Source organism: Oncorhynchus tshawytscha, linkage group LG27 (genome assembly GCF_018296145.1).
Source record: "Oncorhynchus tshawytscha isolate Ot180627B linkage group LG27, Otsh_v2.0, whole genome shotgun sequence".
NCBI lineage: Eukaryota > Metazoa > Chordata > Actinopteri > Salmoniformes > Salmonidae > Oncorhynchus > Oncorhynchus tshawytscha.
This window is the reverse complement of record NC_056455.1, coordinates 3,006,078-3,033,215: the sequence shown is the minus strand read 5'-3', so window position 1 is coordinate 3,033,215 and position 27,138 is coordinate 3,006,078. Positions and strand designations below refer to the sequence as shown.

At 41.1% G+C, this 27,138-nt stretch overlaps 1 protein-coding gene across 1 annotated transcript; it reads left to right on the top strand.

Annotated features, from left to right (window-relative positions):
• The first annotated feature begins 5,520 nt into the window (after nt 1-5,520).
• On the top strand, nt 5,521-26,477 carry LOC112225884 (adenylosuccinate lyase). Its single transcript, XM_024389993.2, has 11 exons — nt 5,521-5,730; nt 8,093-8,296; nt 10,043-10,087; nt 10,246-10,325; nt 16,215-16,433; nt 16,590-16,680; nt 16,825-16,894; nt 17,266-17,504; nt 21,434-21,523; nt 25,564-25,740; nt 26,009-26,477. Exons 1-11 carry the CDS (start codon nt 5,584-5,586, stop codon nt 26,093-26,095), a joined length of 1,449 nt encoding a protein of 482 aa, XP_024245761.1. The 5' UTR covers nt 5,521-5,583; the 3' UTR covers nt 26,096-26,477.
• The last annotated feature ends 661 nt before the right edge of the window (nt 26,478-27,138 follow it).

The following is a 27,138-nucleotide window of genomic DNA, read 5'->3' as shown; positions in this document are numbered from 1 at the left end:
CTTCTCCCTCTTCCTCCCCCTTTCTTTCTCCCGTTCTCTCTGTAGGTCTTTCTGTCTTGCCCCCCCTCTTCCCTGGAACTACGTTTTTATCTTTTTTTATTTATCTTCTCAAGAGTGAAGATTGTGCAGACAGGAAGTCAACACCATGCAGCTTCGGGGAAAATGACTGGTCATATTGAGGTGAAGCAAACAAGGGAGCTTCTCCTACACCTAGCACGACATACTGCTGCAGACAGAGACAAAGTGAGGAGCAGCGCTGGAGAGAAGTTACCGTGGTTACAGCTGTGGGAAGAATGCCCCCAATGCTGCACTCAATTTATAATACAGACATTGGAGAAACGTGTGAGAGAGGGAGAATATGAGGGAGGAGGGAGAGTGATGATGATCATATTGAAATAGGGTAATAATAAAAAAAGCCAACATTTGTAATGCAGACCAGAAATGTGTGGTTATGTACAGGTGAATTCGGAAGTTTACATACACTTAGGTGTGAGTCATTAAAACTCATTTTTCAACCACTCCACAAATTTCTTGTCAACAAACTATAGTTTTGGCAAGTCGGTTACTACTTTGTGCATGACACAAGTCATTTCTCCAACAATTGTTTACAGACAAATTATTTAATTTATAATTCATTGTAAGCCATAGAATTATACGCGTGAGCAAACATTCCATAATTGCAGGTGGCAGTAAATCGGCAACAGGGAGGATAGTTGCAGCTTTTATTGTTATTGAGTTTAAGGTAGCAGTAACAAAAAGAGCAATGGATCATTTATCCGTATCCACAACGGAGTTGCTGACCCTACTCTTGGCTGCTGGGTGGGTGGAGGAGGTGAGTCTGCTCTGACTCGTGCTCATAAGCTTGAATTCATTTGTGTCACGGAGCAGACAAGATGTATTGTATGAGATTTTGCCGTGCCTGTTTAGGGTGAGAGAGATGGGGGCATTTGTGAGGTTTGTCTGGGTACCAGCTCATGTGGGAGTAAATGGGAATGAGTAGGTGGATATTCTTGCCAAGCAGGCTCTTAAACATCCTAGTGTTGAAATGGAATTCTCAATCAGTAAAGCAGAAGTCAAGGGGTTTAATAAAAAGAGTGGTTGAAAACAAATGGCAAGAGTTGTGGAACAGGGAGGGAAAGGGAAGACACCTGTAGAAGACCCAGGAAAAGGTGGAGGCAAGGAGGTCCTTAGGTCGAGAAAGAAGGGAGGAAAGTGTAATCACAAGGCTGAGGCAGTACATTAAGGCTCAACAGTACATTCAAATTGGTAGTGATCACTGTCAGGATGAGATGGAGACAGTGAAACGTGTTATTCAGTTCCAGCTGAATAACACGGGAGGGAAAGGGAGGGAAAGGAAGGGAAAGGGGAGGGAAATGGGAGGGAAAGGAAGAGATTGTTATCAGATTTAAGAAGTAATTGTGTTGAAGAGCCAAGCGTATAAGTGAATTGCTGAGAAACTCTTCAGGGGATGTAGTATTTAATTGTGTATTTCGTTTCCTTAAGGAGACAAGAATAATGGGTAGGATTTAGACCTCGCCTGTCTCTGGTCCACACTCCAGTCCAGTTGGAAGCAGCAATGCACATTGAAGTTGGTTGAATAGATCATGCGTCCACGGTTAGTTAGTGGCTACCGCCTGGCGAATGATCTAGCTAGCTACATTTCAGTAATTCGTTATCCTCCTAAATGCAGTGGTCAGTGAATAAACCTACCCGAAGAGTTAAAAATGTTTGTTGACCCCCCTCCGTTTTGCCCTCAGAACAGCCTCAATTTGTGTACTCTACAAGGTGTCAAAGTGTTCCACAGGGATGCTGGCCCATGTTGACTCCAATGCTTCCCAAAGTTGTGTCAAGTTACTGGATGTCTATTGGGTGGTGGATCATTCTTGATACACACGGGAAATTGATGAGTGTGAAAAACCCAGCAATGTTGCAGTTCTTGACACAAACCGGTGCGCCTGGCACCTACTACCATACCCCGTTCAAAGGCACTTCAATGGTTTGTCTTGCACATTCACCCTCTGAATGGCTCACATACACAATCCATGTCTCAATTGTCTCAAGGATTAAAAATCTTTCTTTAACCTGTCTCCTCCCCTTCATCTACACTGATTGAAGTGGATTTAACAAGTCACATCAGTAAGGGATCATAGGATTCACTTGGTCAGTCTATGAAATGGAATGAGCAGCTGTCCTTAATGTTTTGTACACTCAGTGTATATTGTCATACCAAAATACTACAATGTAAAATACAAATATCTTATAATCTTCCTTCTCGGGGACACTTTGGAAAAAATACAACATACAATATGTTTATTAAAAAAGTCCAGAGAGATGTAAATACATTTGGTTTAAAAAAGCATGCACAATTCATAACACATATCACAATGAAGGTATTTAATAAAATTTGATCATTCCCTGATATCATATGTGGAAAATCATATGATTTCACATGTAAAATTTCCACATGCTTAGCATTTGAAATCATGTGAAACCATGTGGTTTTGGAACATTTCACATGGGATGATATTTCACATTCAAATTTAAATGTGGATTTTCACATGTGATCACAACCTTTCACATGTGAAATCATGTAGTTTTGGAACACTTTACATGTGATGATATTTCACATGAAGTTTCACGTGGATAACAGTTTTCAAATGTGAATATTTTTCACATGAGATTTAACAGGTGATGAGCCTGAAAACAAAAATGGGTGGTTAGGATGTCACCAGAACATAGTGTTTTCAACTTACATATATGACATAAGTTTATTTATACAATATTATTATTTAATATGTCTTCACGTGGGATTTGAACTCACAACCTCTTGGCCACAGCATTGCAATCTTCTTGCTATGCCGCCACGTCTGTGTCGATTACTAATTTCACCTGTATTATAGGTAATGAATGTGTAGGGGATTTCTGTGTATGCTACAGACTTTGTCAAATAAATAAATGCAGATAAAATAATTGTGTGGGTGGCGTGATTATCAACGACCCACTTTTTTTAAATAATAAAAAACTCATGAGTAATGTTTTATCCACTGTGTGATTGGAGTATTCATACTGTGGAATGACATAATTCTCTGATTCTGAATCAAGTGGTTGTACATCATTGCAATTTGTTTGCCTCTGAGATTCTTGAACTACTTCAAATAAATATATAACCCCTTCTTCCCTTGTGACAACCCCTTCCTTATTCGTGCCAACAGAAATGTCTAAGTCAATTGTCCGTACAGTATCTTAAAAGTGTCCAAATCTAGCTCTGACCAGAAATGCCCCCTCGTACATTTTGTGCCTGAGTGACATATTACAGAGCTCAATCTGTACATCTGTTTCTTGTTGCCAACAACTGGGATTTCAATCGAACTCTATTGAAAAATGGGGTCTCTAATAACTGAACCATTTCCTGCTATACGGGGCACAAAAATAACAAGAATATCCGGTGTGGTGATTCAAACAGTCTGTCTAATCAATACGCCATCACATTGACTGCATTTTGTGGGTGCAGCTCCTTTAGTGATTCATTGCCTGAATAGAATATCAAGCGATGATGTGTGTATTTGGTCAAACCTGAAAAACTGTAACTGAAGTAATGCTCATTGTGTGAGATGCTGTATTTGCAAGTTTCACAGCTATCAGTATGCATAGCACTGACCACTCTTTTGATGCCCAAATCTTGTAACCAGGGGAGTAATGGATATATAAAAATCCAGTGGGTCATTATGCTGACCTATTACCAATGATGGAATGGTCTGGTTTATCTCTATCTAAACCTGCTCCAATTCACAGTGCTTAAAAATGTGTCCAGGCCTCTGAACTGCAGACAACACTGCATTTTTCCTCCCGACTCTGTGTGTTTTGTATCAGTTTGTTTACTGTCTTTGACGGTGTTGCAATGGCTTAAGTTTGTGCTGTCACCCTTATCTCCTATCTCGTAAAACATTGGGGGCAGGCTCAAAGAGTTTGTGAACTCGACCTGTTCCTCAATCGGATTAACAAGACTTTGAATATTCTATTCTAGTTCCACATATTCCTAAGAGTTTTGACACTACAATTAGTGACAATGGTTGTTTCAGTTGGCATTTGGCAAAGTTTTCTCAACTTCCTCCCAAAATTGGAAATCAAATGTTTCATTATGCTGCATGACGGCATGTGTTGCCGTTGAAATAGCATGATAATCCAGACATATATTGTATTTGTCCCCCCAAGTCTTAACTTTTTGGTGTTCTCCAACATCACCACCACCCCCATACAATGTACGTGTTAAATTTGGTGGTTCAACAGTATTTTATAATCTGTTGTGTCATAGATTATTCTGATCTATGCCTTTATCAGTACGGTCACCTCCACAGATAACAAAATCACTAAAGACAACAGCGTCACTATCAACTCCTACTATAGCACTAGTTACAGCCTTTACTACTCCTTCCTGTGACTCAATTCATTCAAGCACCTGATTAACAACAGTGCCCGGCACAGACTCCACCACTGTACATAGTTCTTGCCTCACGACCTAACTATCCCTGCCTTCTCCTTCCTTTAGCAGCATAAAATGAACGCATAGGCCTACAGTACATCACCATTCTCACCTTTCCACAGCCACGTAAGCTGCCTGACACTACTCCTTTCTGTGTTTTTTGTGTAGCAGTTGGCCATTGCAGAATCTGTGCAACATCCTTCCGAAAGATGCATATCTGTATTCCCAGTCATGTGAAATCCAAATATTAGGGCCTAATGAATTGATTTCAATTGACTGATTTCCTCATCTGAACTGTAACTCAGTAAAATCTTTGAAATTGTTGCGTGTTGCGTTTATATTTTTGTTCAGTATAGGTAGATTGATGTATTATCAGGAACATAGCGTTCTCTTAAATCCAAGAAAGAAGGGCATGAGACAAAGGAATGTGTAGCATTGGGGAAGGTAGTGGTATGTGTTAATTGTAGGGGTGCCCATGGGGCTGGAGATCAGAAATGCCCCGTGTGCGAGAGGAAGGTTGAGGTTTCCAGGGTTAGAGTAGTGCATAAGTTGTAATATGCTGAGGCAGTGAAGAATGTAGAGGAAGATGGGCCATGGGGGAGGGTTCCTGAGAGGAGTGGTGTGAGTAGTACCAGTACAGAGGGATAGGCCAACAAGTGATATATGTTTCAGTAAGATTGGATTTTTTTGCATTTATAGCAATGGTTATCAGTCACAGAGAATGGAGGTTGTGGTGGCAGCTGCAGAGAGGTAATTTGGGTGTGCAAGACTTGACATCAGAAGAGTGACAGGGTGTGTTAAGTGGTGGTGTCCCATCCTTTCAGGTTGTCAGCCTTAGTTAGGACTAAATAGATGTAAATAGTCGAGTAGGGTTGTGTTATTTCTTCTTATTATATATATAATTTTTTTGTGAGTGTTGTTAGATGGTAGGGTATTTGTTTATTTATTTATTTTTTCAAGCAAAGTATAAGGGAGTTGTACTCCAGTCGAGTAGATGGCGGTAAATGCAACATTTATTGAATTGCCAACCGCCGTTAAACCTCATCAAAGAAGATGAGGTTAAACCTGCGTGCTGCCTGAGGCTTGTAGCACACGTTTCAGTCATGGACACATTTGGAGACGAATTTAATAAGTATCGTTCGCCGCTGGTGTCACGATATGCCAGCAAGGAAATGGCCTATAACTTCAGTGACAAGAAGAAATTCACAACGTGGAGAAAACTGTGGATTTATTTGGCCAAAGCGGAAAAGGTTTTGCCTCTAATTAGCCACTTAGCCAGCTAGCTGTAATCTTGGGTAGTTATCGTGAATGAGCATGCATGTCATTGTCTGTGTTTCAGTAGCTATTGTTTTCCATATTTTTTTTGCACTTTCTGCTACAAAATGAAGTCTATTTCAAGTTTGCGACCTTGAGAGATCCTTCTCAAGTTCCCTGCTCTAAATATAGGAGGACCTTATAGTAAATGAACAGCTTCAGAATATAACGTTACTGTATTTGCCTTACAAGACAGAAGATGCAAACCAAACAAACTAGCTAGTAGGATGCAGTGTCTTGTGATAAACTGTGGAGTATTGATGCATGGTTGTGGAATGTGGATGTAACAATGCATGTAGTTATTCATCAACAGTACCCAGTTTTTGGCAAAGTCAGGAAAGTGACTGGGATGGTTGGTATAGTAAGTTACGCTAGTCAATCAACCCTGTAGAAGTCCTTCAGATGTATACCCCTATCTTCAATAATCTAGCCTCTCTTTAATTTGACATCAGGGTTCCAAATCACTTTCAGCTAGTTCATTGACACCACTGTTGGCCTACACTATTTGGAAACTGGATATAGATTTCCAGCTATTCCACATGATAAACAAACCTGCAAACAGTGAAACCTAGATAAGAATTGTCCATCAAATACCTTTTTAAGAGAGAAACACTAGGCTATTTTTAAAGACAAAAATGACTTCCACAACTCTTCTAATTTACAGGGAGGCTGTGTGTTTGTAATTAACCTTACTATCAGACCCTCTGTCACATGCAACAGCTCATCTGATCTGTTAGTGGAGGGGAAATGGACTACACAAAGATAAGAGTCTAGGCCCTGCCTATATCATGGGCAAAAAGTACAAAATACAGATACAGTGATCTTTATGATATTTTGTATCAAAATAAATGACAAAATTCTTGGACAAATATATTTGCAAGTAGCTGGCCCAAACAGCAAAAATATTCTCAGTAATGGTTTTACATTGACTGTATTATGTTTTTGTTTACTTACCTTAGTTGAGTAAGTCTACTCTGGTAAGGGTGTCTGCTAAATCACCTACATGTATATGTGAAAATGAACTACAAAGCACACAGTGTATTGTTTCGGGCCAGAGCTATTAGAATAATACTCAGCATGCTTTACAATTGTTACAATTTGTATATTTAGTTAATTTAGCAGCTGCTTTTAGAACACCCATAGTGCTATCAGACTTCTGATACCAAGGTGAAAGGTGGGCCACAATGTGAACCGCTACACAAAAATGGTATAGGAAAGTATTTTGAAAATACAAAATACATTGGAGTGTAATTCAAATGACGAAATACTCAGAAGTAATTAAAATACGTATTTCAAATAGATGTAACAGAAATACTGCCTATGGGGCCTTTTAGAAGCTACACACACAGCAGGGCTATGGTGGTGGAGTCTGTCTCTTCTCACACTCGCTAGTCGCTACTATAGTCTTGTGCCCTCATGAAAATGAATGTACAGACAGTGTTCCCATACAAAATGTTGTTTCGTCAGATTTCAAATAACAAGATTGTTTCCAATGTCTCTCTGAAATCTGCTGGGGTGGGTTTGTGTCAAAAATAGCCAGGCCAAAATGTCATGGTAATAGGACACTAACCCCCTGAGAGTTAGCCTCTTTACGCTCTTCACTCTCCTTCCTTGTCCTTGGCCCTAAATAACCCTTCTATGTTTTCAGATATTTAAGTTGCATGTGATTATTAGTGGAAACTCCACCACTGCACTGCTTCTAGCCTACCTATCCAGATCCAAGTAAAAAAACATTTAAGTGTTACTAACGGCTAAGGGGAAGGAATGTCGCTCACTATTGTCATTAACACAGGGCCAAACTCCTCTGCTCTGCTACTCGAACAACATATTCTATTTTTCAATGGTTTTAAATAGACCTGCTACCATAACGAAGATTGTGCTGGAATAGTTTTCCTAGTTTCTGTGTGAGATATGGAGCGGAGCAAAGCAACCACCTGTAGCTATCTGTTTGAAAGTGATCTGAAAATGTTGACCCACTTTCTGGACAGTTCCACCACACATCCCATTGACACAATTTTTATTATATAGTACCATACAATGTGCAATTACTGCAATGTAGCAACAATGTTTCAGCTTAATAAAAGCCAGAGAACACTTGATAAAGTAGCTAGCGCTTACACTAAATGCATATCCCAGAGTATCAGTTAAAAACCTACAATGACAGGCTGCAGTGCTTTCACTACGCCTCTAGGGTACCAGCTCTAATTTTCTCTGCTCCTCTTGTCCTTCCTGTTGACCTCCAGGCTATTGGTCTGCTCCTTATAACTCCATCTCGTCCTCTTATTCTCCCTTCTCCAGGCTCTTGGCCTGCCCGTCACCGAAGCCCAGGTAGCAGAGATGGAAAGCCACGCTGAGGACATCGACTTTGCCATGGCGGCAGAAGAGGAGAGCAAGCTGAGGCACGATGTCATGGCCCACGTCCACACTTTCGCCCACTGCTGCCCCACCGCTGCTCCCATTATCCACCTGGGTGCCACTTCCTGTTATGTGGGAGACAACACGGTAAGAGAAGCCCAATCCCAAATAGACCTCTAGATCTGAGATGGTTTGACAGGTTTAGGCATTGTTACTTAGCCTCTGGTAGACTAGGTGAAAGTTTCACCATATTGCTTATACCAATCAAATCCTCTTAGATCTCCACAAGGGCACAGGGCTTGGGTGTTAATTTGAGGTTGGGCCATGTATTCTACATGCAACAGACTGCAGACAGTTACTTTTAGACCAAAAGGACCACGTTATTTTGGGATGAGTGTGCTTAATGGTTACGTTTGTTTCTCATGGGTATATCTTAGAGGTCGACCGATTAATCGGAATGGCCGATTTCAAGTTTTCATAACAATCGGTAATCTGCATTTTTGGACACCGATTATGGCCGATAACATTGCACTCCACGAGGAGACTGCGTTGCAGACTGACTACCTGTTATGCGAGTGCAGAAAAGAGCCATGGTAAGGTGCTAGCTAGCATTAAACTTATCTTATAAAAAACAATCAATCTTAACATAATCACTAGTTAACTACACATGGTTGATGATATTACTAGTTTATCTAGCTTGTCCTGCGTTGCATATAATCGATGCGGTGCCTGTTAATTTATCATTGAATCACAGCCTACTTCACCAAACGGGTGATTTTTAACAAGTGCATTTGTGAAAAAAGCACTGTCGTTGCACCAATGTGTACCTAACCATAAACATCAACGCCTTTCTTAAAATCAATACACAAGTATATATTTTTTAACCTGCATATTTAGTTAATATTGCCTGCTAACATTAATTTATTTTAACTAGGGACATTCTGTCACTTCTCTTGCGTTCTGTGCAACAGAGTCAGGGTATATGCAGCAGTTTGGGCCGCCTGGCTCGTTGCAAACTAATTTGCTCGAATTTTCCAAAATTATGACAACATTGAAGGTTGTGCAATGTAACAGCAATATTTAGACTTATGGATGCTACCCGTTAGATAAAATACGGAACGATTCCGTATTTCACTGGAAGAATAAACCTTTTGTTTTCTAAATGATAGTTTCCGGATTTGACCATATTAATGACCTAAGGCTCGTATTTCTCTGTGTTATTATAATTAAGTCTATGATTTGATAGCACAGTCTGACTGAGTGGTGGTAGGCAGCAGCAGGCTCATAAGCATTCAATCAAACCGCACTTTCCTGCGTTTGCCAGCAGCTTTTCGCTGTTTATCACTTCAAGCATATCAACTCCAGAGATTAGGCTGGCAATACTAAAATACCTATTAGAACATTCAATAGTCAAAGGTATATGAAATACAAATGGTATAGAGAAAAATAGTCCTATAAATAACTACAACCTAAAACTTCTTACCTGGGAATATTGAAGACTCATGTTAACAGGAACCACCAGCTTTCATATGTTCTCATGTTCTGAGCAAGGAACTTAAACGTTAGCTTTTTTACATGGCACATATTGCACTTTTACTTTCTTCTTCAACATGGTTTTTGCATTATTTAAACCAAATTGAACATGTTTCATTATTTGAGACTAAATTGATTTTATTGATGTATTATATTAAGTCTTCAATCAGTATTGTTGTAATTGTCATTATTACAAAATAATATATATATAAAAATTGTCCGATTAATCGGTATCAGCTTTTTTTGGTCCTCCAATAATCGGTATCAAAAAATCATAAACGGTTGACCTCTAGTGTGTGTGTGTATATATAGATTTCTATGCATAAAGACTGATATGCCTGCTGTTTTTTTTCCCTTCAGGATTTGATCATGCTTCGTGACGGTTTTGGCATTCTCCTGCCGAAGGTAAGATAGTGGTTATAGACCAGGGAGGATTAGTTGTACTACCCCCAGGCCTGCACTAGATACAGATAGTATGCTGTAAATTTATGTGCAACTTTGTGTGAGAAAGTCAGCCAAGTATGATCCTGTATATCCCTCAAAACAAGTTTCTGTCTTTATAGTTGGCCAGAGTGATCGACAGACTATCAAACTTTGCTGAAAAATACGCTGGTCTCCCCACCCTGGGTTTCACACATTACCAGTAAGTATGAACACCACCGGAGGTTCTAACTGTTAACTCGAAATGACACAACGACAAGGTTCCAGTTCAACAAAGTTTACTATACCGTATGAACACACTATAAGGTAGCCATTCCACTCAAGGCTAGGTCCATCAACAACCAAACTTCCCGCCAAGGCACACTCTTGGCAGAGTGATGGTCCCGTAATAACAATCTTCCTCTGTTCTTTAAAGACAAATAAAACATCAACAGCATAATTAAATGTCCAAGTATTATTCAAGTTCCCCATTACAAATGGGTTGTGTGACAGTTTTTATTTGTATTACTCAAGCTGCCACTTTCCATTACTGAGAGCCTGCTCCTTTTTTAGTCACAGTCAGCAAGCTGTTCCTTCCTGCTTCTGTGGTCGACCACAGAATCCAGCAGATGAAGGAACAGCTTGCTGACAGAGAAAGTGGTATTCCACATACAGCAACCGTCAATGGATGAGTAGAAAAAGGAAAACACCAGAACTGGTCCAACTTGCAGTACTCTGAAACAGCTACACTTTCTGGTACAACAGGGTCAGCTGACCTGTCAACTTGTAGATAATCTCAGAATTAAACCAGTGGAAAATCGAGAAAAACAGAAATATAGGAATACTTAAAACATGAACTTAACAACTTCTATATTAGTCCATGAGCGTAACCCTCAAATTTGGGCTGTCGGGCTCGCTTGGGCTGACGATCTCAGTGATTTTCTTCAAGGTCTATGTCTCTAGAGTTGGAACATGTGTGGGAGCAGTACAGCAATGGTAGCTTTCTGTGTTATCACTCCTTTATTTCATCCCTCCATCCCATACGTTTTCCCAATAGGGATTTTACCCTATGACAAACATTGTCAGTATAGAACAAGTTATTTCTCACGTATAAGCTTTTCAATGATATTTGATTAAAGGCCAGTTTCACAGCTATCCATCAGGTCAGCATTCAACAGTGTTCAACAGAACCTTGACCTTTGACCCCTAGGGTACATATAAGAATTACCTGTGTAAATTGCTTAAAAAAAGGAAACCCTGATACATTTCCATCTTTGTTTGACAAGTGGTTCTGAAATGCCATGAATTTACATTTCAAATGATATCAAATCAAATCAAATTTTATTTGTCACATACACATGGTTAGCAGATGTTAATGCGAGTGTAGCGAAATGCTTGTGCTTCTAGTTCCGACAATGCAGTAATAACGAGCAAGTAATCTAACTAACAATTCAAAAAAAAAAACTACTGTCTTATACACAGTGTAAGGGGATAAAGAATATGTACATAAGGATATATGAATGAGTGATGGTACAGAGCAGCATAGGCAAGATACAGTAGATGATATCGAGTACAGTATATACATATGAGATGAGTATGTAAACCAAGTGGCATAGTTAAAGTGGCTAGTGATACATGTATTACATAAGGATGCAGTCGATGATATAGAGTACAGTATCAACGTATGCATATGAGATGAACAATGTAGGGTAAGTAACATTATATAAGGTAGCATTGTTTAAAGTGGCTAGTGATATATTTACATAATTTCCCATCAATTCCCATGATTAAAGTGGCTGGAGTAGAGTCAGTGTCATTGACAGTGTGTTGGCAGTAGCCACTCAATGTTAGTGGTGGCTGTTTAACAGTCTGATGGCCTTGAGATAGAAGCTGTTTTTCAGTCTCTCGGTCCCAGCTTTGATGCACCTGTACTGACCTCGCCTTCTGGATGACAGCGGGGTGAACAGGCAGTGGCTCGGGTGGTTGATGTCCTTGATGATCTTTATGGCCTTCCTGTAGCATCGGGTGGTGTAGGTGTCCTGGAGGGCAGGTAGTTTGCCCCCGGTGATGCGCAGACCTCACTACCCTCTGGAGAGCCTTACGGTTGAGGGTGGTGCAGTTGCCATACCAGGCGGTGATACAGCCCGCCAGGATGCTCTCGATTGTGCATCTGTAGAAGTTTGTGAGTGCTTTTGGTGACAAGCCGAATTTCTTCAGCCTCCTGAGGTTGAAGAGGCGCTGCTGCGCCTTCCTCACGATGCTGTCTGTGTGAGTGGACCAATTCAGTTTGTCTGTGATGTGTATGCCGAGGAACTTAAAACTTGCTACCCTCTCCACTACTGTTCCATCGATGTGGATGGGGGTGTTCCCTCTGCTGTTTCCTGAAGTCCACAATCATCTCCTTAGTTTTGTTGACGTTGAGTGTGAGGTTATTTTCCTGACACCACACTCCGAGGGCCCTCACCTCCTCCCTGTAGGCCGTCTCGTCGTTGTTGGTAATCAAGCCTACCACTGTTGTGTCGTCCGCAAACTTGATGATTGAGTTGGAGGCGTGCATGGCCACGCAGTCGTGGGTGAACAGGGAGTACAGGAGAGGGCTCAGAACGCACCCTTGTGGGGCCCCAGTGTTGAGGATCAGCGGGGAGGAGATGTTGTTGCCTACCCTCACCACCTGGGGGCGGCCCGTCAGGAAGTCCAGTACCCAGTTGCACAGGGCGGGGTCGAGACCCAGGGTCTCGAGCTTGATGACGAGCTTGGAGGGTACTATGGTGTTGAATGCCGAGCTGTAGTCGATGAACAGCATTCTCACATAGGTATTCCTCTTGTCCAGATGGGTTAGGGCAGTGTGCAGTGTGGTTGAGATTGCATCGTCTGTGGACCTATTTGGGCGGTAAGCAAATTGGAGTGGGTCAAGGGTGTCAGGTAGGGTGGAGGTGATATGGTCCTTGACTAGTCTCTCAAAGCACTTCATGATGACGGATGTGAGTGCTACGGGGCGGTAGTCGTTTAGCTCAGTTACCTTAGCTTTCTTGGGAACAGGAACAATGGTGGCCCTCTTGAAGCATGTGGGAACAGCAGACTGGTATAGGGATTGATTAAATATGTCCGTAAACATATATATAATATAATATATATAATATATATATATATATAATATAACCAACTTTTGAAGCACCAGCTACAACTATTGTTTTAAAAATAGCCCATGTGATGGAGGCACCACATTTCACACACTGCTGGAACAGGCTTTTAAAAAGATTTGTAGTCAGGGACATCACAGGATTCAAGTATTAACTCCACAGAAGCCTTTTTCTAATATGGTCGCCGAATAACTCAATAGGGTCTTATTGGATCAATTTCGCATGATCATATCTGTATGAAATATAATTCTAATATCATAAAATGTTAATTGATGTAGAATACACAACCAAATGAGCCAAGTGTGCAGATATAAAGATTATTCACAGCTTTTCGGGTACATTCTTACCACAATTCTGTCTGAATTGTTGATTTCTGAAGATGTCATGATCAATAATTGCAATATTTTATCTTCAAGCATGTAAAATGGATATGTACAAGTGAATGGTCGTGGATGTGAGCTGATTTTAAAATGATATACAATGTTATCCTATTAACTATTGGTAATGTCCTTTCAGAACCACTTGTCAAACAAAGATGAAAATGTATCAGGGTTTCCTTTTTATTAGCAATTTATACAGGTATTTGTGATATGTACCCTAGAGGTCAAAGGTCAAGGTTATGTTCACCTGGGGGAGATTGGTATCTGTGAATCTGAGCGTTTCAATGATATAATTGAAGGTGAGCATATAACATGTTGTGTACTGACATTGTATACATATATATATATATATATATATATTTACCTTTTATTTAACTAGGCAAGTCAGTTAAGAACATATTCTTATTTACAATGACGGCCTACATGGACTTTCAAGGAAATCAAATCACTTTATTTGTCACATGCGCTGAATAAAACCAGTGTAGACCTTACTGTGAAATGCTTACTTACAAGCCCTTAACCAAGAGTGCAGTTCAAGAAGAGTTAAGAAAATATTTACCAAATAAACTAAAGTAAAAAGTAACACAATAAAATAACAATAATGAGGCTATGTACCGGGGTACTGGCACCTGTGTACGAGGGTACAGGTTAGTTGAGGTCATGTGTACATGTAGGTAGGGGTGAAGTGACTATGCATAGATAATAAACAGCGAGTAGCAGCAGGGTTTGTAATGAAGAGGGCTTCACGACTGTCTTGGTGTGTTTGGACCATGATAGTTCGTTGGTGATGTGGACACCAAGGAACTTAACTCTCCACCTGCTCCACTACAGCTGTTAATGGGGGCCTGTTTGGCCCGCCTTTTCCTGTAGTCCACGATCGTGTCCTTTGTCTTGCTCACATTGAGGGAGAGGTTGTTGTCCTGGCACTACACTGCCAGTTCTCTGACCTCCTTCATATGGGCTGTCTCATCGCTGTCTGTGATCAGGGCAATCACTGTTGTGTCGTCAGCATACTTAATGATGGTGTTGGAGTCATGTTTTGGCCACGCAGTTGTGGGAGTACAGGAGGGGACTAAGTACACACCCCTGAGGGGTGACAGTGTTGAGGATCAGCGTGGTAGACTTTTTGTGGCCTACCCTTACCACCTGGAAGAACAGGATCCAGTTGCAGAGGGAGGTGTTTAGTCCCAGGGACCTTAGCTTAGTGATGAGATTCGTGGGCACTATGCTCAATGAACAGCATTCTCACATAGGTGTTCCTTTTGTCCAGGTGGGAAAGGGCAGTGTGGAGTGCGATTGAGACTGCGTCATCTGTGGATTTGTTGGGGCGGTATGCGAATTACAGTGGGTCTAGGGTATCCAGGAGGATGCTGTTGATGTGAGCCATGGTCAGCCTTTCAAAGTACTTCATGGCTACTGACGTGAGTGCTACTGGGCGTTAATCATTTAGGCAGGTTACCTTCGCTTCCTTGGGCACAGAGACTATGGTGGTCTGCTTGAAACATGTAGGTATTGCAGACTCGGTCAGGGAGAGATTGAAAATGTCAGTGAAGACACTTGCCAGTTGGTCCACGCATGCTTTGAGTAAATGTCCTGGTAATCTGTCTGGCCCTGCGTCTTTGTGAATGGTGACGTGTTTAAAGGTCTTGCTCACATCAGTAACCGAGAGCGTTATCACACAGTCATCCAGGACAGCTGGTGCTCTCATGCATGCTTCAGTCTTACTTGCCTCGAGGCAAGCATAAAAGTCATTTAGCTCGTCTGGTAGGCTTGCGTGACTGGGCAGCTCACATCTGGATTTCCCTTTTGTAGTCCTTAATATTTTATGCCCTGCTACATCCGACGAGTAGGATTCTTAGTGCGATTTTTTTTGTAAGTGTCCTGCTCCTTGAAAGTGGCAGCTCTAGCCTTTAGCTCGATGCGGATGTTGCCTGTAATCTATGGCTTCTGTTTGGGATATATGTACGTACGGTCACTGTGGGGACAACGTCGTTGACACACTTATTGATGAAGGCGATGACTTAGGTGGTATACTCCTCAGTGCCATTGGATGAATCCTGGAACATATTCTAGTCTGTGCTAGCAAAACAGTCCTGTAGTGTAGCATCCGTGTCATCTGACCACTTCCGTATTGAGCGAGTCATTAGTACTTCCTGCTTTAGTTTTTGCTTGTAAGCAGGAATCAGGAGGATAGAATTATGGTCAGATTTTTCCAAATGGAGGGTGGGAGAGAGCTTTGTATACATCTGTGTGTGGAATAAAATCACTATGAGACATTGTCAGCCTAAGTGAGCCTGACCGACCCCCCCCCGGCTCATGGACTATGTGCCATTGTGGATATATCCCATTTGTCTATGAACACTTATGTTCCTCTCAGATTAAAGAGTGATGTATTCAGTGCTTCTGAGTCCACTTTTATCTCTCTGCCTTATATTTCTTTCTGTTTTATTTTTATATGAATCTTTATTTTTCCCCTCCACATTTTATTTGAACTTTTCTTCTCCTCTCACCATTTATATTTTTTTCTACCTCTCTCTCGTTTTCTTTTCATCTTTATTACTCTCATAAATTCATATTACCTACCTCTACCAGGCCGGCCCAGTTGACCACAGTGGGTAAGAGAGCATGTCTGTGGCTCCAGGACCTGGCCATGGACATGCGGAACCTTCAGCGTGCCCGCGAAGACCTGCGTTTCCGGGGTGTGAAGGGTACTACGGGCACCCAGGCCAGCTTTCTGCAGCTCTTCCAGGGGGACCATGATAAGGTGGAGGATCTGGACAGAATGGTCACGGAGATGGCAGGCTTCAAAAAGTGAGTTAAATGTATACTTTTATGTCAACAGTCTCTTGAGTTTCCTATTTGCCACACGTTTTGTCATTTGAGTACAAGCAAATCCCTGAAATACCTTTCTTTTTTTTCTTTAAAAAAAAATATTTGTCTTCAATCCTGTACATTTTTTCCTCCCAGGGCTTACATGGTGACTGGACAGACGTACAGTCGTAAGGTAGACATCGACTCCCTCTCTCCCCTGGCCAGCATGGGAGCCACCATCCACAAGGTTGGGATGATATTTGACTGGACATCAGTTTGTTATTCTTACTACCGTAAATCACAAGTCTGTCTATGGAGAAACAATGCCTCCTGGTGGTCTTTGACAGTAGTGGAATGACCCACAGGTAATATATTATAGTCTCTTCCTCAGATCTGCACTGACATCCGCCTGCTGGCTAACCTTAAAGAGATTGAGGAGCCTTTTGAAAAGGAGCAGATTGGTGAGTCATAAGAAGGAAATTGGTCCACTTCCTACCCAGGTATAAAGGTATCTAATCCCAAAACTAGGGTTGATTTCCTTTGCATGTCCTTGATTCCTCTCTCCTTACCTCTCAAAGCAGATTGGAGCAAAATATCAGAAGAACCTTCACCTCTGATCTTCTGCTCCAATGTACTTTGAGAAAGAGGCAAGGAGAGAGGATGTGAGGAGTCAATAAAATACAATTGAGTTTTAGCCCTAGATTTCACTTTGATTTAAGGCACCAACTGGTAAACCATCCTGATGTTTCAGAGTAAACAGCTAGTTTAAGTTATTTCCTAAATGCCAACCCATTGTTACTTGTCTGGGTCCCTCTGACTGCCTCTCCCCCAGGCTCCAGTGCCATGCCCTACAAGAGGAACCCAATGCGTTGTGAGCGTTGTTGTAGTCTGGCCCGCCACCTGATAGCGCTGCTCGCTGACCCCCTCCAGACCGCCTCTGTCCAGTGGCTGGAAAGAACACTGGATGACAGTGCCAATAGGAGAATCTCTCTCCCTGAGTCTTTCCTTACCGCTGACATCATCCTCAGCACCCTGCAGAACATCACCGAAGGCCTGGTGGTCTACCCCAAGGTAAATTAGTTGAATTTATTAGATAATTAGAAGTAGTAGGCTTGTCCAGGCAGAAATTATTGAGGATAAAAAACACAATAAACCAGGAGGCTTATTTCCATTGTTGTCCTCATAAGGTGTTATCACCACCATTTTAAACCTTGTCATTTCATGAGTAATGCACACACAACTGCACGTATCCCACAGTACGTCTGTTGGCACATCACAGAGGAACAACATTCAACTCAAACGGTCTTGTATGTTATGTAGGGGTGTAACAGTTGTGTGTGTGGGAGAGTGAGTGCTCCTTCTCCTCCATTTAAATCTCCAGTTTGGCAACATTTTGGCTTCCCAGTAGATGCAAAAATGTATTTAACTTCGGAGGAAATCAACTAAATGTATTGAATTTATTAGAACATTAATTCATTTGCCCAAAATGCACAAGTCATTTGTATTTTTCCTTTAACTTTCTGAAGAGGTAATGGCGCGAGAATGCCCCTGTCTGTGTATAGCTGTACACAATGATGCTAATGACAACTGTCTTCTGGTTGACTTTTTCCATATTTTGGTACGTTGCAGCCTTATTCTAAAATGGATTAAATAAAATCCTCAGCAATCCACAACAATACCCCATAATGACAGAGAGAACAGGTTTTGAGAAATGTTTGCATATGTATTAAAATTAAAAACCGCTGCCTTATTTACATAAGTATTCAGACCCTTTGCTATGAGACTCGAAATTGAGCTCAGGTGCATCCTGTTTCCATTGATCATCCTTGAGATGTTTTTACAACTTGATTGGAGGCCACCTGTGGTAAATTCAATTGACTGGACATGATTTCGAAAGGCACACACCTATCAATATAAGGTCCCACAGTTGACAGTGCATGTCAGAGCAAAAATCCAGCCTTGAGGTCGAAGGAATTGTCAATAGAGCTCTGAAACAGGATTGTGTCGAGGCACAAATCTGGGGAAGGGTACCAAAATATTTCTGCAGCATTGAAGGAACACACCCAAGAACACAGTTGCCTCCATCATTCTTAAATGGAATAAGTTTGGAACCACCAAGACTCTTTCTAGAGCTGGCCGCCTGGCCAAACTGAGCAATCGGGGAGAAGGGCCTTGGTCAGGGAGGTGACCAAGAACCATATTGTCACTGACAGAGCTCTAGAGTTCCTCTGTGAAGATGGGAGAACCTTCCAGAAGGACCACCATCTCTGCAGAACTCCACCAATCAGGCCTTTATGGTAGACTGAAGCCATTCCTCAGTAAAAGGCACATGACAGCCCGCTTGGGGTTTGACAAAAGGCACCTAAAGACTCGTTTATCTGAAACACGTTTATCTGAACTCTTTGGCCTGAATGCCAAGCGTCACGTCTAGAGAACCTAGCACCATCCCTACGGTGGCATCATGGTGGTGGCAGGGGCAGACTAGTCAGGTTCGAGGCAAAGATGAACGGAGCGTAGTACAGAGAGATCCTTGACAAGAACCTGCTCCAGAGCTTTCAGGACCTTTAGACTGGGGCGAAGATTCCCTTCTCAACAGGACAACGACCCTCAGCACACAGCCAAGACAACGCAGGAGTGGCTTCGGGACAAGTCTCTGAATGTCCTTGAGTGGCCCAGCCAGTGCCCGGACTTAAACCTGATGTAATATTTCAGTTTATTTTTAATAAGTTAGCAAACATTTCTAAAAACCTGTTTTTGTTTTGTCATTATGGAGTATTGTGTGTAGATTGGGGGGGGAGACAATTTGATACATTTTAGAATAAGGCTGTAACCTAACAATGTGGAAAAAGTCAAGGCGTGAATACTTTCCGAAGATACTGTATACCTGGCAGAATGATATCCTGATTATTTGCATCAATTCAGTGGTGATTAGTTCAGCAAACTCTGCAATCATGTGTGCTACATAAACACTGTTAACCAAACAAGGCACTTGCTGGTGTGCACCTAATGAAAGGGTATCTACACCCAAAAATGAAAATGTCTCCAATGTTGTTTTTTTCTATTAAAGTGATTTTGACAGTGGAAAATCAGAAACCTGGAAAAACGGAATTAGGCAAAAAATAAAGCCATTTTATTGGGCTCTACATTAGGGGCAAGAAAAAGTATGTGAACCCTTTGGAAATACCTGTATTTCTGCATAACTTTGTCATAAAATTGGATCTATTCTTCATCTAGGTCACAATAGACAGTCTGCTTAAACTAATAACACACATGTTTTCATGTCTTTATTGAACACACTGTGTAAACATTCACAATGCAGGGTGGGAAAAGTATATGAACCCTTGAATATAAAAACTGGTTGACCCTCCTTTGGCAGCAATAACCTCAACCAAATGTTTTCTGTAGTTGCGGATCAGACCTGCACAATGGTCTGGAGGAATTCTGGACCACTCCTCTTTACAAAACTGTTTCAGTTCAGCAATATTCTTGGCATGTCTGGTGTGAACTGCTCTCTTGAGGTCATGCCACAGCATCTCAATCGGGTTGAGGTCAGGACTCTGACTGGGCCACTCCAGAAGGTGTATTTTCTTCTGTTGAAGCCATTCTGTTGTTGATTTACTTCTGTGTTTTGGGTCGTTGTCCTGTTGCATCACCCAACTTCTGTTGAGCTTCAATTAGCGGACAGACAGCCTAACATTCTCCTGAAAAGGTCTTGATAAACTTGGGAATTCATTTTTCCGTCATTGATAGCAAGCTGTCCAGGCCCCGAGGTAGCAAAGCCTGCCCCAAACCATGATGCTCCCTCCACCATACTTTACAGTTGGGATTAGGTTTTGATGTTGGTGTGCTGTGCCTTTTTTTTTCTCCACATAGTGTTGTGTGTTCTTTCCAAACAAGTCAACTTTAGTTTCATCTGTCCACAGAATATTTTGTCAGTAGCACTGTGGGACATCCAGGTGCACTTTTGTAAATTTCAGACATGCAGCAATGTTTTTCTTTTCTTTTTTTGGACAGCAGTGGCTTCTTCTGTGGTGTCCTCCCATGAACAACATTCTTGTTTAGTGTTTTACGTATCGTAGACTCGTCAACAGAGATGTTAGCATGTTCCAGAGATTTCTGGATATCTTTAGTTGACACTCTAGGATTCTTTTTAACCTCATTGAGCATTCTTCGCAGTGCTCTTGCAGTCATCGATGCATGACGGCCACTCCTAGGGAGAGTAGCAACAGTGCTGAACTTTCTCCATTTATAGACATTTTGTCTTACCGTGGACTGATAAACATCAAGGCTTTTAGAGATACTTTTTTGACCCTTTCCAACTTTATGCAAGTCAACAATTCTTAATCTTAGGTCTTCTTGATCTATTTCGTTCGAGGCATTTTTCACATCAGGCAATGCTTCTTGTGAATAGAAAACTCAAATTTGGTGATTTAATTTTAATTTTATTTTTTATTATAGGGCAAGGCAGCTCTAACCAACATCTCCAATCTCGTCTCATTGATTGGACTCTAGGTTAGCTGACACCAATTAGCTTTTGGAGAAGTCATTAGCCTAGGGGTTCACATACTTTTTTCCAACCTACACTGAATGTATAAATTATGTATTCAATATAGACAATAAAAATACAATAATTTGTGTGTTATTAGTTTAAGCACACTTTGTCTATTGTTGTGATTTAGATGAAGATCAGATCAAATTTGATGACCAATTTATGTAGAAATCCAGGTAATTCCAAAGGGTTCACATACTTTTTCTTGCCATTGTATATGATCTATTCCTGGGTTAGTTTTGCAAATTTTGCCCAAACTAAAATTAATTACAGTAACTTGGCCATTAATTTTCCTACTGTACCGAAACTAAACTGTGACCGCAATACGTACCGAAACCTGTATTTGGTGAACCGTTACACCCCTAATGATATGTATCCCTTTCTCGTCACTATAATTTTCATCTATCTCTTTCCCGCTCGCTTTCTCTCATCCTCTCGCTCTCTCTGTCAGGTGATCGAGAGACACATCCATCAGGAGCTTCCTTTCATGGCTACAGAGAACATAATCATGGCTATGGTGAAGGCTGGAGGCAACAGACAGGTACGCACCCTTCTAGTACAGCATGACACCACAACTTATTAGAACGGAACGTATTTCTCAGACTCCACGTTGCATAATTAGTCGCACATTGCAAAATTAGTGTAGCACATCTATTCCTCCATCAGTTTTTAAAATATAATTTAGCTGTGGTGGCGAGTGGGGATGCAGACCCCAATGAGTGTTCTGTTACATGTGCATTTTATACATTGGAGCAGGGTGAGCAGAGTTGATACATAGTGTCATTTCATCACCTGTTATAACCAAGAGCACAGGCCAGTCTGAGTAGGCTTTTCAGTTGCAAGTTCGCTGTCATGTAGCCTCTGAGTGACATAGCGGAACAATGAAGCACCATTTCTCGACAGGCATGCTTGCAGCTTTACAGCAAAGAAAATGGCTCGTCTCTAGATTAAAAGATTAATAAAATGACCTTTTTTCTTCCGGTGCGATTTCATGCACATTTGAGAAAAATTCACAAACCATGAGTCCCTTTTTAAATTAATCCTAGGTTGCTAATTATTAGTTTGATAACAAATGATGTTGTTCAGTCATGTTCTTAGGGCTGCAATCCCGTTAACGAGATCGATATGACAACAGCCAGTGAAAGTGCAGGGCACCAAATTCAAAACAACAGAAATCTCATAATTAAAATTCCTCAAACATACATGTATCTTATACCGTTTTAAAGGTAATCTTGTTGTTAATACCACCACAGTGTCCAATTTCAAATAGGCTTTACAGCGAAAGCACCACAAACGATGTTAGGTGACCACCAACTCACAGAAAAACCCAGCCATTTTTCCAGCCAAAGAGAGGAGTCACAAAAAGCACAAATAGAGATAAAATGAATCACTAACCTTTGATCTTCATCAGATGACACTCATAGGACTTCATGTTACACAATACATGTATGTTTTGTTTGATAAAGTGCATATTTATATAAAGCAATCTCAGTATACATTGGCTCGCTACGTTCACTAGTTCCAAAAACATCCAGTGATATTGCAGAGAGCCACATTTTACAGAAATACTCATTATAAATGTCGATGAAAATACAATTCTTAGACATGGAAATATTGATATACCTCTCCTTAATGCAACCGCTGTGTCAGATTTCAAAACAACTTTACGGAAAAAGCAAACCATGCAATAATCTGAGACGGCACTCAAAAAATTAAAAAAAATATCCGCCATGTTGGAGTCAACAGAAATCAGAAATAACATTATAAATATTCCCTTAACTTTGATGATCACTCCCAGGAATAGCAGTTACACAATAAATGCTTGATTTGTTCGATAATGTCCATTATTTATGTCCAAGTAGCTACTTTAGTACACAAATCCAAAAGGTTGTGCAGGTCCAGCCCAACGTCGGATGAAAACTTCAAAAAGTTATATTAAAGGTTGAAGAAACTTGTCAAACTAAGTATAGAATCAATCTTCAGGATGTTATCATAAATCTTCAATAACGTTCCAACCGGAGAATTCCTATGTCTGTAGAGAAGCAATGGAACGCAGGTTGCTATATCATGTGAAATGCGCGTGACCAGGACCTGGCTCTCTGCCAGACCACTGACTCAAAGAGCTCCCATCCGGCTCCACAACACAGTAGAAGCCTCATTCAAGTTTCTAAAGATGGTTGACATCTAGTGGAAGCCCTAGGAAGTGCAACTTGATCCTTATCCCACTGTGTATTCAATAGGGGCTGGGTTGAAAATCGACCAACCTCGGATTTCTTCTCAGGTTTTTGCCTGCCATATGAGTTCTGTTATACTCAGACTGTAAACTCTCCTTCCAGACTCATATCAAACATCTCCAATCGAAAATCAAATCAAGAGTCGGCTTTCTATTCCGCAACAAAGCCTCCTTCACTCACGCCGCCAAACTTACCCTAGTAAAACTGACTATCCTACCGATCCTCAACTTCGGCGATGTCATCTACAAAATTGCTTCCAACACTCTACTCAGCAAACTGGATGCAGTTTATCACAGTGCCATCCGTTTTGTCACTAAAGCACCTTATACCACCCACCACTGCGACTTGTATGCTCTAGTCAGCTGGCCCTCGCTACATATTCGTCGCCAGACCCACTGGCTCCAGGTCAACTACAAGTCCATGCTAGGTAAAGCTCCGCCTTATCTCAGTTCACTGGTCACGATGGCAACACCCATCCGTAGCATGCGCTCCAGCAGGTGTATCTCACTGATCATCCCTAAAGCCAACACCTCATTTGGCCGCCTTTCGTTCCAGTTCTCTGCTGCCTGTGACTGGAACAAATTGCAAAAATCGCTGAAGTTGGAGACTTTTATCTCCCTCACCAACTTCAAACATCTGCTATCTGAGCAGCTAACCGATCGCTGCAGCTGTACATAGTCTATCGGTAAATAGCCCACCCATTTTTACCTACCTCATCCCCATACTGTTTTTATTTATTTACTTTTCTGCTCTTTTGCACACCAATATCTCTACCTGTACATGACCATCTGATCATTTATCACTCCAGTGTTAATCTGCAAAATTGTAATTATTCGCCTACCTCCTCATGCCTTTTGCACACAATGTATATAGACTCCCCTTTTTTTCCTACTGTGTTATTGACTTGTTAATTTTTACTCCATGTGTAACTCTGTGTTGTCTGTTCACACTGCTATGCTTTATCTTGGCCAGGTCGCAGTTGCAAATGAGAACTTGTTCTCAACTAGCCTACCTGGTTAAATAAAGGTGAAATAAAAAATAAAAAACAGTTTTAGAAACTTCAGAGTGTTTTCTATCCAATGCCAATAATAATATGCATATATTAGCAACTGGGACTGAGGAGCAGGCCGTTTACTCTGGGCACCTCTGGGCACCTTTCATCCAAGCTACTCAATACTGCCCCTGCAGCCATAAGAAGTTTTAATTAACTAGCTGGCTAACAACCTGGTGACTTGACAGCAGGTCTAGTCAAATTTGATTGGCACTAGCAGAAAGGAATAGACTGATATGTGCTTCAAAGGTACAGGCCTAATGTAAGCATAAACTATACCAAAAATCAATCTCTTTCTGGTGCTCCTTAAATTCTGTTTGTTGCCTAATGCTTTTAGTTTGGTGCGTAAGTTGTGAACTGTGTGTGTGATAGAGGCTAATGGATACTTGTTACCGTGACAATACTGCTACCTCCTGTATGTGTGCTTATTTTCTTAAACAGTACAGTAACTGAATCAAATGGCATTTTAATCCCCAGATTGCATGTATACTGAACTAAAATATAAACCCAACAAGTGTTGATCCCGTCATTCATGAGCTGAAATAAAATTTCCCAGAAATATTCTATAAGCACAAAAAGCTAATTTCTCTATACTTTTGTGCACAAATTTGTTTACATCCCTGTTATTGAGCATTTCTCCTTTGCCAAGATAATCCATCCAGCTGACAGGTGTGGCATATCAAGAAGCTGATTAAACAGAATTATCATTACACAGGTGTACCTTGTGCTGGGGACAATAAAAGGCCACTCTAAAATGTGTAGTTTTGTCACACAACACAATAACACGTCTCAAGTTTTGAGGGAGCATGCAATTGGCATGCTGACTGCAGGAATGTCCACCAGAGCTGTTGCCAAAAAATGTAATGTTAATTGTTCTACCTAAAGCCGCCTCCAACGTCATTTTAGAGAATTTGGCCGTACGTCGAACCGGTTTCAACCGCTGAACACATGTAACCACGCCAGCCAGGACCTCCACATTCATCTTCTTCACCTGCGGGATCGTCCGAGACCAGCCACCCGGACTGCTGATGAAACTGTGGGTTTGCACAACCGAAGAATTTCTGCACAAACAGTCTTAGGGCTGCTCTATGCGAAGATGTGTTGCGCTGCATGAGGCATATGGTGGTCACACCAGAAACTGACTGGTTTTCTGATCCACTCTACATCTGTGGCCAACAGATGCGTATCTGTATTCCCAGTCAAAGTCTTTCAAATTGTTGCATTTGTAATTTATGTTCAGTTTATTATTGTGTAATCACACAGTAACAGTTTCTCGTATTTGTGTTCTTTCACCAGGACTGCCACGAGAAGATCCGTGTGTTGTCCCAGCAGGCTGCAACTGTGGTCAAACAGGAGGGGGGAGACAATGACCTTTTGGCCAGGGTCCAGGCTGACCCCTACTTCGCCCCTATCCTGGGCCATCTAGACAACATCCTGGACCCCAAGACCTTCATCGGCCGCGCCCCCCAACAGGTACTATACAGAACACCTGTTATCTTTGTTTTTCTCAACTTTGCCTCAGAGTTTTGTAATGTCATTTTAAAATACCTGTAGTTAAACAGAAAATAATATCCAGCACACTGAGGATCTTGGTACAGATTTAATGGTGGCAAAAAGATCCATTCAATCTGTTGAGAATCAGAATCACGTGCTGTTTTGTATTTATTACATTATACAGCTTTTCTCCATGTACCTATAGTTGATGCAACCTAACTCATCAATCTCTCTCTCACTCACTCAGGTGGCGAGGTTTCTCTCTGAGGAGGTACGCCCTCTGCTGGAACCTTACAAGGCCGAGATTCACGTCAAGATCGAGCTGGAGCTCTAAAATGGGGGACAATCCTGACCTGTAAAACGACTAGCCAAAATACTAAAACTGATCCTTAATTTAACCCTGACTTAATTTAAACTAATTCTGAAATATTGTTTAGCAAGTTAGGAGTGGCCTTCTCACTAAAACAAACACATACGGTTACACACGAAAATAAACCTCATGACTGACATTGCATGCTTTACTGTACGGCAATAAAAGACTGAAATCAGAAGTCAGTGAGTTTGTAATGTGAAACTAGCAGTTAGAATATATACATATGAAATCTCTGAAATATTTCCGGCCCTACGTCTATATATTTCATACTGTTCCAAAACTGTATTTTCCTAACTTAATGTATGATTCACTAAGCAAAAAATAAACATTGTTGTTAATGAAATTCCTTGTTACTTATTTGAGGCACAGTAAACCTTTTAGACTAAAGGACCCAGCTTCCTCTTCAAATGGTTGGGATCAAAGGTCCTTTGTCCCACCAGTCTTTATTACCAAGAGTGTCATCATATGAAGTTGATAATATTGGTTCAGTGGAACCATTATTACACTCATTTATTGCTTTGTATTTGAATGATCTAATACTCAACAGCAGACGCCCTGTTACAGCTTTCAGTCTGGAGAGAAAGAAGACTATATGAAGTCCTGTGTTTTGATATACTTTGGTTTCACTATGTTTGTGGATGTACAATATGAATTATGTATGACAGAGTTTATATTTAGAAAATAAGTACCTGAAATGGAAAGAAAGGGTAATGTGGAGTGTGAGAACGAGGTGTGCAGAGGAAGCCCACAGCTTGTACAGTATGTTACTGGCAAGCAAGTAGTTGTAAATAAATAAAAATATTGTTGGCCACGCTGTTACCGTAATGTCTTGCATAGCAAACCCCTTCAAAAATGTACTTCTATGATTCTTCTAAGTAGAATAGTTACACATTCTAAAAAGAATAGGTTTATTGTATATAGCGCTTTTCATTACAAAGAGAATTTCAAATACGCTTTAAAAAATAATACATTTAGGGTTCTGGCAGTGGCAAGTGATGGTGTTC

Coding starts and splice junctions, on each gene's coding strand:
- LOC112225884 (XM_024389993.2), top strand. CDS start 5,584: ATGGACACATTTGGAGACGAATTTAATAAGTATCGTTCGCCGCTGGTG. Junction 17,505..21,433: donor GCCTGGTGGTCTACCCCAAG/GTAAATTAGTTG, acceptor TCTCTCTGTCAG/GTGATCGAGAGACACATCCA. Junction 21,524..25,563: donor AGGCTGGAGGCAACAGACAG/GTACGCACCCTT, acceptor TTCTTTCACCAG/GACTGCCACGAGAAGATCCG.